This window comes from Alternaria rosae, assembly GCF_020736505.1.
Source record: "Alternaria rosae strain MPI-PUGE-AT-0040 chromosome Unknown BKA58scaffold_2, whole genome shotgun sequence".
Taxonomy (NCBI): Eukaryota; Fungi; Ascomycota; class Dothideomycetes; order Pleosporales; family Pleosporaceae; genus Alternaria; species Alternaria rosae.
Window position 1 is genome coordinate 952,901 of NW_025763571.1, and position 15,985 is coordinate 968,885.

The window sequence follows — 15,985 nt, forward strand, 5'->3', positions numbered from 1 at the left end:
GTTGGATGGCTACACGCGCATCGAATCTCACGTTAACATACTTTCTCCATCACGCATAGTTCAGTCTTGCACTTGTACAAGCGCAGACATACGCTCGGGCCCGAAGTGAAATGTAACTTTAGGCAGGCTACAATATTCCAGCGAACGCAAAGATTAGCGCGTGCGGATCCCTGGAACCGTGAGCGACGAGTATGTCGAATGCTTGAGAAGGAATGAGGCCTGAGTGATGGACTGAACAGAACGAGTTTTGACGGCTAGGCAACTAATTCCCCCATTTGTATGTTCTACCGAGGTCCGTCATCATCAGCAGCAAATGCGCATCCGCTTTCATTGTAGACCAAAGCCGCATCTATACAGCGGCTCTCAACCAAGCGTTTTGCTAGACTCATTTTGAAAGACTTACTTGTGTATGTATCTTGGTCAATACCAGTACCCTTTGCGGAGGTGTTCCAAGGTTGGTACGTGGCTACACCTGGGCACCTCACGATAGGACCTCGAGAATCTCAAACAGCGCGTCACAGTTGGAGAGAGGGCGAAATGGAAGCGAAGATTAAGATCAAAGCAGTATGGCGTCCGCTATCCGCCGGCGACATTACCAGCCTCGTCCAAGTAGCTGATAAGATCCATCCCGACCTCCCTGAAAGCAACGAAGTCTTCGCAGAACGTGCCAGGTTGTTCCCGCAAGGCTGCCAAGGTCTGTTTGACGAAACCGGTGAAATTTGCGGATATATCATCTCGCATCCCATTCGCAACTGCGAGCCTCCAGCTCTAAATCAGCTTCTCGGCGAAATCAGGCCGGATGCGGATCAGTACTACATTCATGACTTGGCTATTCTTCCCGAATTCCGTGGATCTGGGCTCGCGCATCAGTGTCTCCACGAGATCTTGGAAACGGTTGCTAAGCGATATGCGACTACTGGCCTTGTTTCCGTCTATGGTACAGGGGACTTTTGGGGTCGATATGGTTTCAAGGCACCAGCAATCGATGAGGTATTGGAGAGGAAGGTTCGAGACTATGGAGATGACGCGGTGTATCTCGAACGCAAGAACGAGTCGTAGACACATGAGTGAAGAATGGATAGAGCGGGCTATTTCAATCGGGATAAAAAGTAGTGTCTTTCAAAGCCGACAGAGAAGACTTCGCACTATATTGCAACGAAATTCTTCAACTCACATGGGTCACTCTCTCCAGGCGATTAAGGTGCGTCTGCTGGCACGGATTTTTGGCAGACGCTGGGATTCCACAACGCCGAAACATTGTTCTCGTGAATAAGGAATAGCATATCACTACGAAGTACCTCTTTTCCAGTGGTTCAAATGACTCGACAATCTCCTCCCTCAACTTGAAATGCCCTTCCAAAAATTCTACAGGTCGTTAGTGTTCAGTCTGGCTCGACCGTGCCAGGACCAGTCAGTAAAGTCTACATGCAACGGTACAATCCACATACAAGGTAATGAATGTGGTGTATTCTGGGGTACATGCATTGAGTCAAAATGCCTGTCAGGACCCAGTGTTACGATGAAAGGGAGCATATGAAGGGCCAGTGCAGGTATGTCCAGTTGTGCCCCCACGGAGGACGCTGAGGAGACTTGACATAGGTCTGGAAGGGAGGAGAAACGCGGAACAGACCGGCAAGCCATTAGGGGATGGGGTTGTTAAGATGAGAGAGGTCAAGAGTGTGGCCTTGTCTATGGTTCCAATCAACAGGCAAGAGCTATAGGAAGATGGGCGGGGGAAATGAAGGTGGGATGTTTCGAGCCGCGAAACTGGGGAGGTTTCAATTGCATGGATAAATATCCGAGTGCTAAGCATCAGGTGGCTAGGACGGGCTTACTTTATTCAAGGACATAAATTCGTAAAATAGCTGCTGGAAGTGGTACTCATGTGATAGTTCGATAATGATCATCTCAGATTTTACAAAGCGTCTGCATTGCCTCCTTTGTGCTTTGCGACGTCTCTTTGACTACCTTGATGATTTCTTTGAATCTGTCTAGTGTTAGCCCACCTAGTCCACAACAGATGACACTGCAACTCCACTTACTCGGGTGTACTAGCGTCCCCAACGTATTCGTACATGAAGCTCTCACTCGAGGTGACCACGGCACCTTCATGCCGCAGCCTCGCCAAAGCAATCGGCACCTCCTCTTTATTACACGAGCTTACGCCATCAGCAATGACATAGACCCTGTGTCCGGCCCGGAGGAGATCGAGTGTGGTCTGAGTGACACAGATGTGGCTCTCGATGCCGACAATGATGCAGGAGAGTGGTCCGGAGGCGTTGAGCGAGTCTAGTGCTTGCTTGACTTCTGGTGTTCTACTATGAGTCAGCAAGTAGCATTGACGCACAGATCCTTCATGCTGTAGCTTACATCATTGAAAATAATGTCTTGTCAAGATGACAGACTGTCTTGATGCCCTCAGGCTGATCCAGCTTCAGCTCCGGACATGTCTCGCCCAATCGCGCTGCAGAGACGCAAGGACGAAGTCAGTACGTGTCTCACATGCAGTTCGTATAGCTAGAACCTACCTTTGTTCTGGGTAGTTGCGAAGACGGGAATGTTCAGTAACTTGCCTGAAGGGGTTGGTCAGCAGTAAGCATGCGGGGCGGAAAGTGTAGCGAAAGATTTTGGTGAGCTAGCCTGAGACCTTCAGGCTGACACTCAGCGGGTCGAGAGCCTCGTGAGGTGCTATTGGTGTCTTATTGGAGTTGGGATGACGGTGTTGGACAAGAAACGTGGAGCATACTCGCTTTCAGCAACTTTTGTGCCGTGGAAACGACTTTAGGAAACTCATAGATAGCTGGACGAAACTTCTCTTGAAGATCGCAGATACTGTAATGATATTAGAAGGGAATTGTCACTGCTGTGGTCTGCATACAAGAGGGCGGGGTTCGCTATGGTCCATCAGCTATTGTCGCACAAGATGTCGCTAAGCCGCCTACCAATGCGTCTCTGAGCCATGGCTGAAGAAAATGTTCGAAGAGAAGTTATACGAGCGGCGAACAATACAGTTGGTCGTGGGAGGAGAAATGCCATCGTTGATGCGCGTATGCAAGCCTCATGCGGAGATGCCTCGGCTGGAGGGAATGACATAGTCGCTTCCCCATCGGTGCAACGCGCCTGCCGTAGCCAAAAGACCCCTTGCCCTTGCGCCTGCCGTGGCCGTGGATTTGACGGTCACAACCGTCACGTGATGAGCCGCAAGTCGGCATCTGAAACAGAGTCCGCCCGTAGCCAATTGCGTGCATATTGGGTTCCCCAATTTACCGCGTCGAAATAAGTCCATCAAACACGAGAATGTCCGTCCTCTGACATCAAGACTCTGGTGGGTGGCTATACTTGGGACCGGAGGCGCGGGTACTTTGGCCATTACGAAATGCCGCCATTGGTGCTGTCCCTGCGTCTGCTCCGGCGGTGATATACCGGTCAGATGCAGATGGGACGAGTCCAGAAATACACGGTGGCACAGGGTTGGTGAACAATGTCCGAGGAAGAGGACATAGCGGGCGGTCTGACTGCGATGCAACAAGCCCCTACAATCTCACGAGTAGGCGTCATGTCCTATGACACGGCCTGCACGAGACAGGAGACGCCCGTGCTGCAGCTTAACAGGAGTTCGCCAACTGCTGGCCGACTCCCGCAGCTCTACAGGAAGCTGCCATGTAGCGTAGAAGCACGGCGGAGTGGCCCGTTGAACACTACCGTCGCCGCACGGCCAGCACGGTCAGGGCTGATGACGGCTGACGGTGTGGCGCGGATTGTGCTTTTTCCCTTGTTCTGTGCTCTGGGCGCGGGGAAGGCCACCGACGCGGTGGTGATGGTGGTGGAGGACGATGGACGGTGGTGGTGCACACGCACCAGGACCAAGCTGCCAGAAAGACATCGGGCAGCCCCCCCGCCATGAAGCAGCAGAGGATAGATTACATGGCGTGTTCTATGGTCCATGGAGAAGGCGCCCCTGTCGCCGTCACACGTCCCAAAGCGCGTTAGAGGCAGCCCTGTGCGTTCATCCCTCGTCAGGACCTAGGTGTGGCCCAAATGCCCATGCCCATGCCCATGCATGCCGCTGCACTGCACATAACCTCACAGACTGTCGACTTCGTCCTCTGCACCGCTCCGCCCGCCGTCTGCAGTGCCTCGATTCCCGTCTGCGTCTGCATCCCGCCATTGTTTAGCGCTGACCGGCGGAACCACAGTTGACGCCGGATCCCTTAGCACCTTCGCAGCGACGAGTGCGGACAAGGCTCTCACGGCAGGGGTTCACGCACCACCATCTCACGACGCCGAATTCCGAGTACGCCCTCACCGCGGGCTCCTTCGCTCCAGCCCTCTGCCTTCACTTGCTCTGGAAGCATCTCTCTCTGTTCCCCACCGCTGCTCTAGCCCTCGAGCGGCCGCAGCCCCTCCCCGAGCACCGCCATTGCCATAGCCAGTGAGCGCCCACTAAAGTTTATGAGCGACCGCCGCCACAACAACCCACAATATCTCTACCTTCAACATCCCCAGCTCATTCATTCCGACCCTCGCCGGACCAAGCCCTGCTCGACGGCCCTCTCTTCACCCGCCTACGCACCCCTACCGCTCCCTCCACACCCACTGCACCCGCACATCCACTACGCCCACGTGCCGCCCCAGCTGCTGCTGCACCCCTTCCTGCAGCTCGCGCGTATAGACGAAGTGCATCCATCCGCTTCGCACACGCCCTTTCCCGCCGTAATTGTGTCTCCCCACTCACTGAGCCCGCCGCCCCAGCGGGACTCAGGCCGCACCCTCTCCAAGAAGCCTCCCGTCAAGACGGCCCAGGCGCACACCAATACCCCAGATGGGAATAAGGGTACACAGCGTAGCGTGCCCACCAGCGCGCCCACGATGACATCAAACCGTCTGCCACATATGTCCAGCAAACGGGAAGAGGCGGGCGCCCAGACGCGCACCCAGCGCCCGTCCATCGTCTCGCAGCACTCCAACTCCGTTCCCTCGACGCCTCTGCAGGTCGCTCGCAAATACACAACGCGCTCACGCTCCCCGTCACCAAACGGCGGACTGGGCAGCCATTCGCCACGCTCCGTCTCGTCCGAAGCAAACGGCACCATGCCCACGCTGAGACCCGCGCGCCCGTTCAAGTGCAGATTCGAGACCAACGTCGGTATGCTGGGCCGGAGACGCATGCCCTATCAATCAGACGAGATACTCGAAAGAACCAAAGAGGAGCCCAAGAAGAGTCTGGATCCCCACGAGGATGACAAGTTGAGCGGAGATATGCGAGAACTATACGACCGGTTAGAGCCGAAACAGGAAGACACCCACATCCGAGAACGCTTCATAAAGAAGATGCAGGGCATACTCGAAACCGAGTTTCCAGGCACCAAGATCATGGTCCACGTGTTTGGCTCCTCTGGCAACATGTTGTGGACTTCCGAAAGCGATGGTATGTTCCAACCCGCATTACAAGGTCCGCACTAACAGGAACAGTTGACATCTGCATTCAAACGCCCATGAAAAGGCTCGAAGAAATGCACCCGCTGGCTGAGGCCTTGGACAAACGTACGTTGCCATGATGATTCAGCTTGATTCAGACTAATCTCCTTAGACGGCATGGAACGTGTGGTATGCATACCAGCAGCCAAAGTGCGGATAGTAAAAGTCTGGGACCCCGAGCTGCAAATCTCCTGCGACATCAACGTGAACAACGTCGCCGCAATCGAGAATACGCGTATGATCAAGACCTACATCCAGCTCGACGATCGTGTTCGGCCGCTCGCTATGATAATCAAGCACTGGACAAAGCGCCGGATCCTCAACGATGCTGGTCAGTCTGCCGCACACCCGTCTCCTCCTAAACTAACATCGCTCAGGCATTGGTGGCACAATCAGCTCGTATACATGGATATGCTTGATCCTCAATTTCCTCCAGACCCGGGATCCACCGGTCCTCCCCACCCTGCATGACCTTCCCGATCGAGCGCTAGACGAAACGACCGGCCAGCCTTCGTTATCGAGTTTCGCCGACGATGTCGACAAATTGAGAGGCTACGGAGATAACAACAAGGAAACCTTGGGCCAGTTGCTATTCCATTTCTTCCGTCTCTATGGTCACGAAATTGACTATGAGAAAGAAACGATATCAGTACGTCAGGGCAAACGGATACCGAGAGAAGAGAAGGGATGGCATCCTGGCGGTGGCCAGAAGGAAGGTGTCAACCGCCTCTGTGTAGAGGAGCCTTTCAATACAGATCGAAACCTTGGAAATTCCGCGGACGATTATGCATGGCGCGGCATACACCTGGAGCTCCGCCGCGCTTTCGACTTCCTTGCAGATGGCCAGCAGCTCGACAAAGCTTGCGAGCAATTCGAGTATCCGCCAGAGGAGAAGTCTAATGCGATCTTTAAGAAGCCGCAATCCCAGAAAGCCATCATCACCTCCAGCGTGCCGAACCGAAACGGACGAGGTGGCCCGAATTCGAGAGGAGGCAGAGGCGGCTTCAACCTAAAAGGCCAGCATGGAGGCAGTAGGCGATCTTCCGGCAGCTCCAACTACGGTCAGGGTCGACCACCGTTTCTGCATAGTCCACCTATTCCAGCGAGCGCTGGTCCAGAATACTTCAGCTTTCCCAGAGGAATCCATGACCAGCTACATGACCAGCTGTATCAACAATACCAGATGTTGGAAATGCAGTCGAATTCCCTGCGTGCTCAGCTTGCTGCTCAGCAGCACGCTCAGCAAGCACATCAAGTGCGAGCCGCGCAGATGCACGCTCACGCCGTTGCCCAAGCACAAGCGCAGGGCAGAGCGTCCAACAGCACAAACGGATCGCCGCAAAAGTCGCCCTATGTGAATGGTCGACAAAGTCCTCGTTTGGCTGAACGTGGGATACCGCCAAGCGCTCTTCCCCAGGGCTTCCTATACCATTATCCTGGCTTTTTTACTGCTCCCCAATCGGATCCCACTGGCTCCCAAGATGGGTCTCGAACCAATCCTTCTTCCCCATCTTTGAGCAACAGCATACCTGGTGTACACCGAGGAGCGCATCACGCTTCGAATGCGAGCGAAACAAGTTCCCTTCGTTCGCATTCACAGCCTCCTCGCAGTGCGGGACAACAGCCTGTCATTGTGGGGTATCCGCCCGTACCCCAACTCGTTGATCCTGGAAGCTTTGCTGGCTATCCTATCGCACGGTCTTCGCAAGATCCCTTGAGGCCGCAGATGACGTCGGAGATTCCCATGAAGCCGAATGCATCACAGCCTGAGTCGATTCCATCTTCCGACACCAGTTCGCCTAAGGAATATGTTGGCTATTATGTTGAGCCACAGGTACGCCCGCGCCAAGAGTACTCTGTCCCATTGATTCCGTCATTTAGCGAACTGGCTCAGCGACGCCGACGCGTATCGCCAGAGATCACGCAGCCGCTCCTGAACACTGCGTTACGTCGAGTGACACGGTCTCCTTCTCCGCTTGGACATATGCGAAGCTACTCTACTGGCGTGAGTCAGTCGAATGATGTGGCCACCCCTGAGCTACGGAAATCACGTATCGACTCCGTCCGTCCACCTGTCGACAACGGTCCAGTCATCGTTAATGGCTCGTTTCCAAGCCAGCCTCGTCACAGGAGCGACACAGTCGAAACTGTACCACCGGAGATGCCATCTCAAGCTCCACTTGGGCTTTACGCGAATGACCAGGCGATACATCAAATCCAGCAACTCCAAGCACGTCAGCAACTGGTTCTCCAAGAGATGGAGAGACAGAAGGCAGTGCAAAACATGGGTCCCCCCATTGTCAATGGCTCCATGAACGGCAACCCACAGATGGAGACAAACGGCCTGACACAAGTGCCTGGCGAAGGCCAGCAATCATTTCCCACGTTCAGTGAAGGCTGGGTAAATTACGAGACCACAAACGGCCATCAAAGCGACCGTAGCGACGACATCTCACCAACTCGCACCGTTCCTCATCAGTGGGGCACCCCGACTTACACTAACGGTCTGCCTCCCCTGGAAACTTCAAACGTGCAGCGAGCACACCCTCAAGAGATCAAATCTGCAACGATACCACTGCTGTCCCCAGTATTCGAGACGCGTACGCCTTCTCCTACCGCCAGTAGGTCGTCTGACTTGAGCAAGCTTGTCAATGGCAATAGTGGCCACAAGTCGCAGGCGAAGTCAAACAATCAGCAACATCGGCGTGCGTCGCTCACAGGTGCACCAAATGGTAACACTAAGGAGAACCGTAACGGGCAGCAGCAGAAGAGCACCTCAAGCAATGAGAGGATGAACAAGTCCAACGCAGCGGGGAACAGTCCCAACTCTTGGCAACAACAGCAACCCCGTAAGAAGGGGAAGAACAAGAAGCCAAGGGCGTCGGACCAGAAGACATCGGGAGAGCCATTGCCCATCAATGCTGCGGATCGCAAGGGTGGCTAGATGTTTGTATTTGCCATTGTTGCGGAAATACACGGATTGCTATCCGATGGCTAGCCCCCGTCTGCTTTTGGATAGCTGGAATACATCATAAAATTGTGCTTGAACATTGAGCAACGCAGCATCCGCTTGTACGCCAGATTGTGGATTGGCAGGGCAGGCCAAGCTATACGATACCACCACGGGACGCAAAAGGCGAGATGCCATAGGAACAGAAAGGAAAGAAAGAAAGAAAGAAAAAAAGGAAAACACCCATCGGTCGTCTTACTCACCGAAAACCTGTCGTTGACTTTGCTGTCATACTCAGCGGCGCGAACCACGCGCTCGCGCCGAGCGCTCTGTGTTTCTTACCATTTGCTCGGCGTTGTTGTTCTTGCTACGCGCGACACGTGCATGTTATCGCATCACCTTGGAGTTTTTTTTTCTTTGTACCTTTTCTCTTTGTACCATCAGCGGCGCGGCGGTGTTCTCGGTTCAAACGGAATATCTCGGTACGCCACCAAAGCGTTGTTTTGTTCCCCTCTTTTCTGTCTCCTCTTGGGTCGCCAGGTTGTGCGGGACTCGAACCATGGGCTGGCTCGTTTGTGATGTTTGTTACTGGCTAAGCAAATGGACATTGAAAGGTATTGAGTTATGTATAGATAAAAGATGAGCGGATGCGTCCCTATCGGTTTGGCTTGTACGAGGCTGGGGCTCTCTGGGATGCGGTAGCGGAATGATAAATTTATAAAGTCAATTCTTGAAATTATGTCAGTGGTGTTGTGGCGTGCGGCGATGGAGGAGGAATAACATAGAGAGCAAGATGGCTTCGATATTGAATTTGCGGGCTAGAAGGACGGTTAGTGATGGTCTAATTCTGCAGTTTCGCCCCACCCCAAATATCCCAACTGTCCCTGTGTGTTGGCTGCGAGAGGTATGATGTTCTCAGTCCTCGTACGGATGACAGTATATATACACATTCGAATTCGCACCTCGGTGGGCGCTAGCTGTAGGAACAGGCATTGCCTCTGTTCACTAGTATGTATTCACTTCTAGCTTCCTCAGCTCCGTGTCGTTACACATCCTCGACGGAATAATTTGCCGCTCTTTGGCAGAAGCAAGTACGAATTTCGAACACACCAATATCGAATAGATTCATACGACCTTTCGCAATCGAGGAGCTTTTACAGAATGGGAAGGTATATGGCGTGAATATGCTGCATGTCTGTCTTGTGTGCAAGGACGTCTTTGAGACAGAATCGATCGATGCCAGGTAGAGATGATTGCAAATGCACACCCGTTGATGAGTAGCGTCGTCACTGAGGTTGATACGCAAGACCAAAGCCTATGTCTAGAGGCACGTCGCCTCTCGAATAGGAACGTACCTTCCTGATGGCACAATCTTTCAACATACATGTCCTGAGCAAACAAGACGCGGACCCAAACTCTTGAACAATCGAAAACTGCATTTATGAAGAAAACTACAGGCCGTAGGCGCATGTTCGTTACCGCCCAGCTCTAAGAGGAAGCGCAAACTCCCCTACGCTATCATGTTCTTCCTATAACCGCCGTTGATCATGTCGTCAATCGTAGGGAGCGTAGAAAGAAAACGAACGCCTTGCTTTTACTGTCTTACTCTACTGCCTGTCCCTCAAATGACGAGGGACATACTTTCCACCAGCCGGTGCTTGCGCAGGAGGCCTAGACTCACGCTCGCCTTCACCCTCACGGGCTGGTGCACTGCTGCGGGCACCAGGGGCGACATAGCCACCGGCGTTGGCAGGCGATGCCTTCCTGTCCGAACCCCATCGGTCTCCTCCGCGAGCAGCCTCAAATCGGCCACCAGTAACAGGAGACTCGGTGCGCTCAGGGCGCTCGGCACGGGCAGGAGGCGCGCGACCGCTGCCGCTACCCTCTCGCTCGCGCCATCCACCTCCAGGAGCGCCTCCCTGGCGGAGAGCTGGTGGGACGTACCCGCCTCTCTTGGGGGCGTCGGTCTCAGGGGCTGGTGAAGCAGCTGCCGGTGCGGGCGCTGGAGATGAGCTTGCAGGGGGAGGAGCCTGTCCCGCGGCCTTCATGGCCTCACGCTCTCGCCAACTGGGCTTGCCACCAGGAAGGGCAATCTTTGGAGGGCCAGAAGCCGAAGAAGGCTCCGCAGCTGGCTCGCGAGAGAACGTTCGGTCCGGAACAGCACGAGCTGCACCGGCACCAGCTTTCCGCTTGGCCATGGCCTCTTCCTCGCGCTGAGCCTGAAGACGCGCTTGCTCCATAGCGGCACTGCAAATCATTAGTGTATGGCTGTGGAAATCCACGGGTGATACTGACGCTCGCTCTTCCTCCCTCTGTGCCTTGATTTCCGCCAATCTCGCACGCTTCTCCTCATCAGCCTTGGCCTTAGCTTCGGCTTCCTCCCGCTCGCGCTCTTCCTCCTCTCGCTGGCGGCGTTCGGCCTCCTCGCGTTCCTTCTTCTCCCTAGCGATACGCTCCTTGACCTCCTTGACACGTGCGGCCTTCTTGCTCTCGAGTTCCTTCTGTGCGATCTTCTGTCGCTTCTCGAATTCAGCCTTGCGCTGTTCCTTGACGGTCTTGACGAAGGTCTGGTAGGGGGAAACCAGCCTTGACAGACGATGCTTGAGTTCGACGTCCGCCTTGTGCCTCTCTTCTGACTCCTTGAGTTCCTCAGCCTTGGACTTTTCATATGCTGCGAGATCTTCTTCCTGCTGCTTCTCGTAGTCAGTCTTGAGATGCTTAATCTCTTCCTTGCGGTAGGCTCGCTCCAAATGATCGATACGCTTGCCGGCAATGCGGAGTTGCTCGCCGAGCTGACTCTTCTCCCTTTCGAGAGCTTGAAGCTTCAAGAAGCGGATTCTCTGTGAGTCGAGATCATCAAGATCCTCAGGAAGCTCAATGTCGACCTTGGTAGTCGCCTTGAGCTCTTTGATTTGCTTCTCCATCTCCTCACGTTGGATGCGCTTCTGTTCAGCCTTGATGCGCTGTTCAGCACGTTGCTTCTGCTCTTCGGCCAGGCGTCGAGCTTCCTCGTCCTTGATCTGCTGTTGGCGAATGAGCCTCTTGGTCTGCTCTTCATTCTCCTTAGCCTGTTGGGCCTTGAGCGCAGCCTCCTTCTTTTGGGAGATGATGTCGCGGCGGGTGAGAATCTCTTGGTGCTCCTTCTCGGCGCCTTCCTTGGCTCGTGCAAGAGCGGCTTCCTTGTTGCGCTGCCGTTCCGAGTTGAACGAAGGATCGACATATTGGCAAGTGACGAAGAGTGATTTAGCGAGACGAGTGAGCTGAGATCGGACAATCTCAGCTGGGGTGCTTTGCAGACGCTGTACAGAGCGAGACTCAGTCTCGGCCGATCCGGCACCTGAACCGGGGTGCATAGCCTTAGCAGAGGAGAAGACGTCAGAATCGAAGGTGAGCACACCAGTGGCATGGTCGGTGCGGATGGCGAGGTCGCCCTTCTTGCATCCGTTCATGATGAACTTCTCAATGGTACCGGCACTGACGTGGAATGGCTCGGGGAACTGGGCGAGGCCAAGCACAAACTTGATCTCAACAGAGTCGTAGACTTGGGACAGTTGCTGGAACAGGCGGGTAAGGATGACCTGCTGGAGCGGGCCAACGTACTTCTCCATACCCTCATCAGCGCCGATCTGAGACAAGATTGGGGAGATCTTCTTGCAAATGGAGAGGGGATGAAAGTCGACCTCGAGAATATTGTAAAGATCGCGAATCTCAGGGCGGGCACGCTTGAGCAGACCCTTGCTGAGAGCGTCCTTGAAGAGGATAGCACGAGTGGGAGCCTGGGACATGCCGAGTAAGTTGGTGAGGCGCGAGTTCTTGTTCTTCCTCGCCTCATCAACGTCAACGAGAGCACCTCGAGAGCGGGAAGTGCTGATGACAGGGATGGCGAGAGCGGAGAGGAGGACAAACGAAGCAGCCTTGGTCATGTCGGCTTCCGTGACAGCAGGGTTGTCCTTCTTGGGGCTCTGGCCAGATGCAACGGCCGCAGCGGACTGGCGAAGGAGGTTGTAGTATCGGCTGTAAGCGGCAGCATGGAAGAGGTAGTTCTCGCTAACCAAGAAGATGCGGGTGAGCTTCTCGAAGTAGTTGGCCATCATGATGTTCTTGGCTGGGCGCTTGCTCAAGCTGAGCAGTGTGTGGATGTCCTCGACGCTGCGGAAGGCCTCCTGCCACAGCTCAAGCTCAACGGCCACGTTCAGCTGCTGGAAGCGGGTGTCTAGGTGGCGCTGTAGGGTGTCTGGATCAGACAGGTTGATGGCGTGCATCTGGGAGGAGAACTTGGCGGCATTCTGCAAATGGTTGCGGAGCAGCTCACAGAGACGGCGGAACTCGGTCTTGCGGGCGTATTTGGAGCAGAACTGGAAGGCCTGGTGGGCGGTCGACTGGTACATGAGCTCGAGGCGGGCGTTGTTCTTGAAGATGTCCAGGACCGTACGGTAGGTCTCCCACAGGAACTTGAGCCATGGTGTTACGATGGCACGGTCGGTGCGGTCGCGCGATTGCTCTCCAGAAACGGTGGAGAGGAGGATCGACTCGGGAGTCTCGGTAGCCTCTAGATCGTCGACATTCTTGTCATCAGAGGGCTCGAGCGAGGACTGAACCTCGTCTGCCTTGGCCTGGGCCTCGGTGACCTTTTGCTCGGCGAGTTCGATGAAGCGCTTGAAGACAGTCTACGGCGGGTTAGTGCCAACCGATGATAATTCCTTAGTCGGGTGTCCTACCTCGATGGTACCAACGTTGGTGTTCTGGGCGGTGTTCTTGTACTGGTAGAGGCCGTCTTTGGCCAGCTTTCCCTTGCGTAGGTCGACACAGAGCTCGACAAAGAGGATCATGACAGGCTCGAGCGAGGCGATGGGGCTGTTGCGGGTGCGCTTCGAGGTGACATGTTCGTGGAGTAGCTGGAGGGCAGCCTGTTGCTGCTCAACTCCGATGAGTTCTTGGGCACGTTTCCTGGAGCGCGTTAGTGGTGGTGCGGCCTATATGGCTTGTTCGAGGCGGGGCGCACAGTGTATTCTCCGGTTTGGAGTGCGGTGGAGGCGCCATGCTGGGCAAGTTGAAGTCGCGGATCCAACTGCACGAGTCGGATGGGCTTTATAGCAGGCAGGCGACGCAGCGAAAGGCTTGGGGTTGAGATATAGGTGGGCGGGTCTCACACGGCGATGGAGTCAGGTCTGCAAAATGGTTGTGGTAGGCCTTAGTAAGCGAGCCGGTGAGGTATTCCCAGGCCCCGGTAGGTTCGCGCCGGACTCCCCGCAGATGCACGCCGCTGCAAGACGTCGGAGGCGCCCTTGGGTGTCTGAGTGAGTCACGGCGATGGTGCTGTCGCAGGCAGTCGCTCTGTCCCATGAATGAAACGAGCACCTTGAGTCACGGCATTCATCTTGCGGCGACGACAAGATGGCGAGAGATTGGCTGCGGCGGTGGGCAAGGACAAAGCGCTCGTTAAACCCAATATGGCGCTATACCGCAAGCGTTGGGGCCCGACGAACAGACCCATCAAGGGGAGGGCCCTCATCTTCCAACCACCTCTCCTGGTTCCCGTGCTTCACCTGTCGCCCATCTCAGCAACTCGTCGTCAACGCCCTCGCAGCAGCCTTGCTCTCGCGCTGATACTCGGCGGCAGGCTCACCCGGCTGGCCGTCCTTCGCTCCTTACTCTCCCTTCACCTAGCTCACCCTATCCACGCCGCACGCCCGACACGCACAAGTCACGTCGCACCACGACGCACCCCCCATAATACCATCAACCCCAACGCCCTTCACACCCCCATAATACTCACACGCGCACCATGTCTGTCATGATGGCTCAAGCACCCTACGAGATACGGACGGGCGGCGACGGCAAGAGCAAGAAGCAGAGCATGGCCGAGCTCAAGCTGCGACGTCTGACCGAACTCAACCAGCGCCTGCGCGAGGACCTCGAGCGCCGCAGGATACCCGTATCGGAAGCCGCGTTAGAGTAGGTTTAGCACCAAGTCGCCGTGCCTCGACGAACAAGACGGCTAACAGGCACCTGCAGTCTCATTGCATTCACGGACAAAGAACCAAAAGACTGGATGGTACCGTCACGATGGGGAACGGTCAGTACTCGCGCGCACAAGCTGCTCCGCTCACACTCCTAACGCATGCCCAGATTGACAAGCGCGACGACCCCTACGCGCCACAACAGAGCAACGGCTGCTGCATCGTGATGTAAACGACGAAGAAGATGCAGGTGGTCATGTCCTTTACCGGCGTTCTGCGGGGCCCTTTTACGGCAGAGCCTGTTTTCTTTTACCCTTTAGGAGGAAGTTGATTAATACCCAAGGACCCGTAGTGGCCCAGTCTCGCGCAGTCGTCCTGGGAGCGAGGCCACCAGACGGGCCATGTACTTTTCAGCAATGTGTAAATTACTCGGATGCGGAGCTCGCTGCAGTTGATGTTTGCAGCGCAGCAGGGATTTCTGCATTTTCTTTTGGTCGGTGACGGCGGCTTTTTAGGTTCTACAATTACGAGACAAAAGCACTCTCATAATTCACTGTCGTGGTCTTTGACATTCCCATATTTGACAAGTGCTCTATACAGCCTCGACATGTCGCCCTAGAAACGAGGCCATCTGGACAGGCGGGAACTTGCTGGAAGGGGTAGGTGGCTACATGCTAGGGCAAACGAGATTAACAAGGCGCATCGACATGGCGCACCGCTCCACCGGCAAACAACCGTAGTCAGTCGCGCTACAGCCCAATCAGCCTGCCGTAAAACAAACATGGGCTTCGCCAACCAGACGCCTTCACGTGCAGCTGCAGGACGAGGCACCCCGAGTCTGCCGTTCGCTCGACCAGCTGGCTGGCGCAGCCATGTCCAAGTAATGTACCCATGCACTGGGATGGGATGCAAGTCAGCAACGAACGAATGCAAAGGGCAGCTGTCCTCGCCTACGCCTCCCCCGGTAGAATGCGGGACCGCACTATTGGCCGACTAGTCTGCGGTCTACAAAACAGCGCCCATCTTTGCCTTTTGCATCCGGCCTGTGCCTAATCCATCGCTGCAGCTTCGCAGACCCTGAACCGCGGCCCAGCAGTCGCATCAAGTGAGTGACGAGGGCATTGCGCCGTAGCTGTGCTATCGTCCATGTAGTCGGGCGCGCGCAGCTTCAGGTGTGGCTGCATGCATCCCACGCGCGCGAGTCAAGTCATTCGTGAGCCTCTGGTCAACACCATGCACCCAGCACAACGACCGGGTGAAGGCTGAACGTCATGTGGGCTGGTCGCTGGGTGCTGGCGGCACCTGATAATAGGTTGAGGACGCGAGGCCAGGTTTTGCAAGCCGCAGTGGGCTATAACCCGCGCTGCATTCGACGTGCGCGGGCGAACTGCCCCCCAGTCTTATCAAATCACCGTGGGGGCCTACCACCCGGCCTCTTCTCGTGCAGTGCCTCGTCCCGACCCCGACGACACTCTCTTCAGTATCCGCTGGAGAGAGCGACGCCAGAGTTGCAGCCCGCTGCACCCTCGCCAAACGCGAATTTGATCCGACGCACACGAGAAGCAGACGCAGCAACCCGGTCCCCATCCCGCGCAGC

General features: G+C 55.4%; 5 protein-coding genes across 5 annotated transcripts; 3 read left to right on the top strand and 2 right to left on the bottom strand.

The window, feature by feature from the left end:
* The first annotated feature begins 323 nt into the window (after nt 1-323).
* On the top strand, nt 324-1,112 carry BKA58DRAFT_83685 (uncharacterized protein). Its single transcript, XM_046176010.1, has one exon. The coding sequence runs from the start codon at nt 538-540 to the stop codon at nt 1,057-1,059; it is 522 nt and encodes a 173-aa protein (XP_046028664.1). The 5' UTR covers nt 324-537; the 3' UTR covers nt 1,060-1,112.
* A 796-nt stretch (nt 1,113-1,908) lies between these two features.
* Nucleotides 1,909-2,961, bottom strand: BKA58DRAFT_435558 (Isochorismatase-like protein; the record flags this gene model as incomplete). The annotated part of the gene is made up of 7 exons (XM_046173348.1): nt 1,909-1,987; nt 2,043-2,315; nt 2,371-2,464; nt 2,529-2,573; nt 2,747-2,832; nt 2,879-2,894; nt 2,943-2,961. The coding sequence occupies 7 exons, from the start codon at nt 2,959-2,961 to the stop codon at nt 1,909-1,911; spliced, it is 612 nt and encodes a 203-aa protein (XP_046028665.1).
* Nucleotides 2,962-4,178: 1,217 nt separating this feature from the next.
* On the top strand, nt 4,179-8,617 carry BKA58DRAFT_83790 (uncharacterized protein). Its single transcript, XM_046176011.1, has 4 exons — nt 4,179-5,428; nt 5,473-5,544; nt 5,591-5,809; nt 5,856-8,617. Exons 1-4 carry the CDS (start codon nt 4,453-4,455, stop codon nt 8,420-8,422), a joined length of 3,834 nt encoding a protein of 1,277 aa, XP_046028666.1. The 5' UTR covers nt 4,179-4,452; the 3' UTR covers nt 8,423-8,617.
* A 1,418-nt stretch (nt 8,618-10,035) lies between these two features.
* On the bottom strand, nt 10,036-13,468 carry BKA58DRAFT_408583 (eukaryotic translation initiation factor 3 110 kDa subunit; the record flags this gene model as incomplete). Its single annotated transcript, XM_046172095.1, has 3 exons — nt 10,036-13,095; nt 13,147-13,375; nt 13,431-13,468. The coding sequence occupies 3 exons, from the start codon at nt 13,466-13,468 to the stop codon at nt 10,036-10,038; spliced, it is 3,327 nt and encodes a 1,108-aa protein (XP_046028667.1).
* Nucleotides 13,469-14,213: 745 nt separating this feature from the next.
* BKA58DRAFT_435561 (G-protein complex gamma subunit Ste18/GpgA) lies at nt 14,214-14,620 on the top strand (the record flags this gene model as incomplete). Its single annotated transcript, XM_046173349.1, has 3 exons — nt 14,214-14,383; nt 14,444-14,504; nt 14,558-14,620. The coding sequence occupies 3 exons, from the start codon at nt 14,214-14,216 to the stop codon at nt 14,618-14,620; spliced, it is 294 nt and encodes a 97-aa protein (XP_046028668.1).
* Between the last annotated feature and the right edge of the window lie 1,365 nt (nt 14,621-15,985).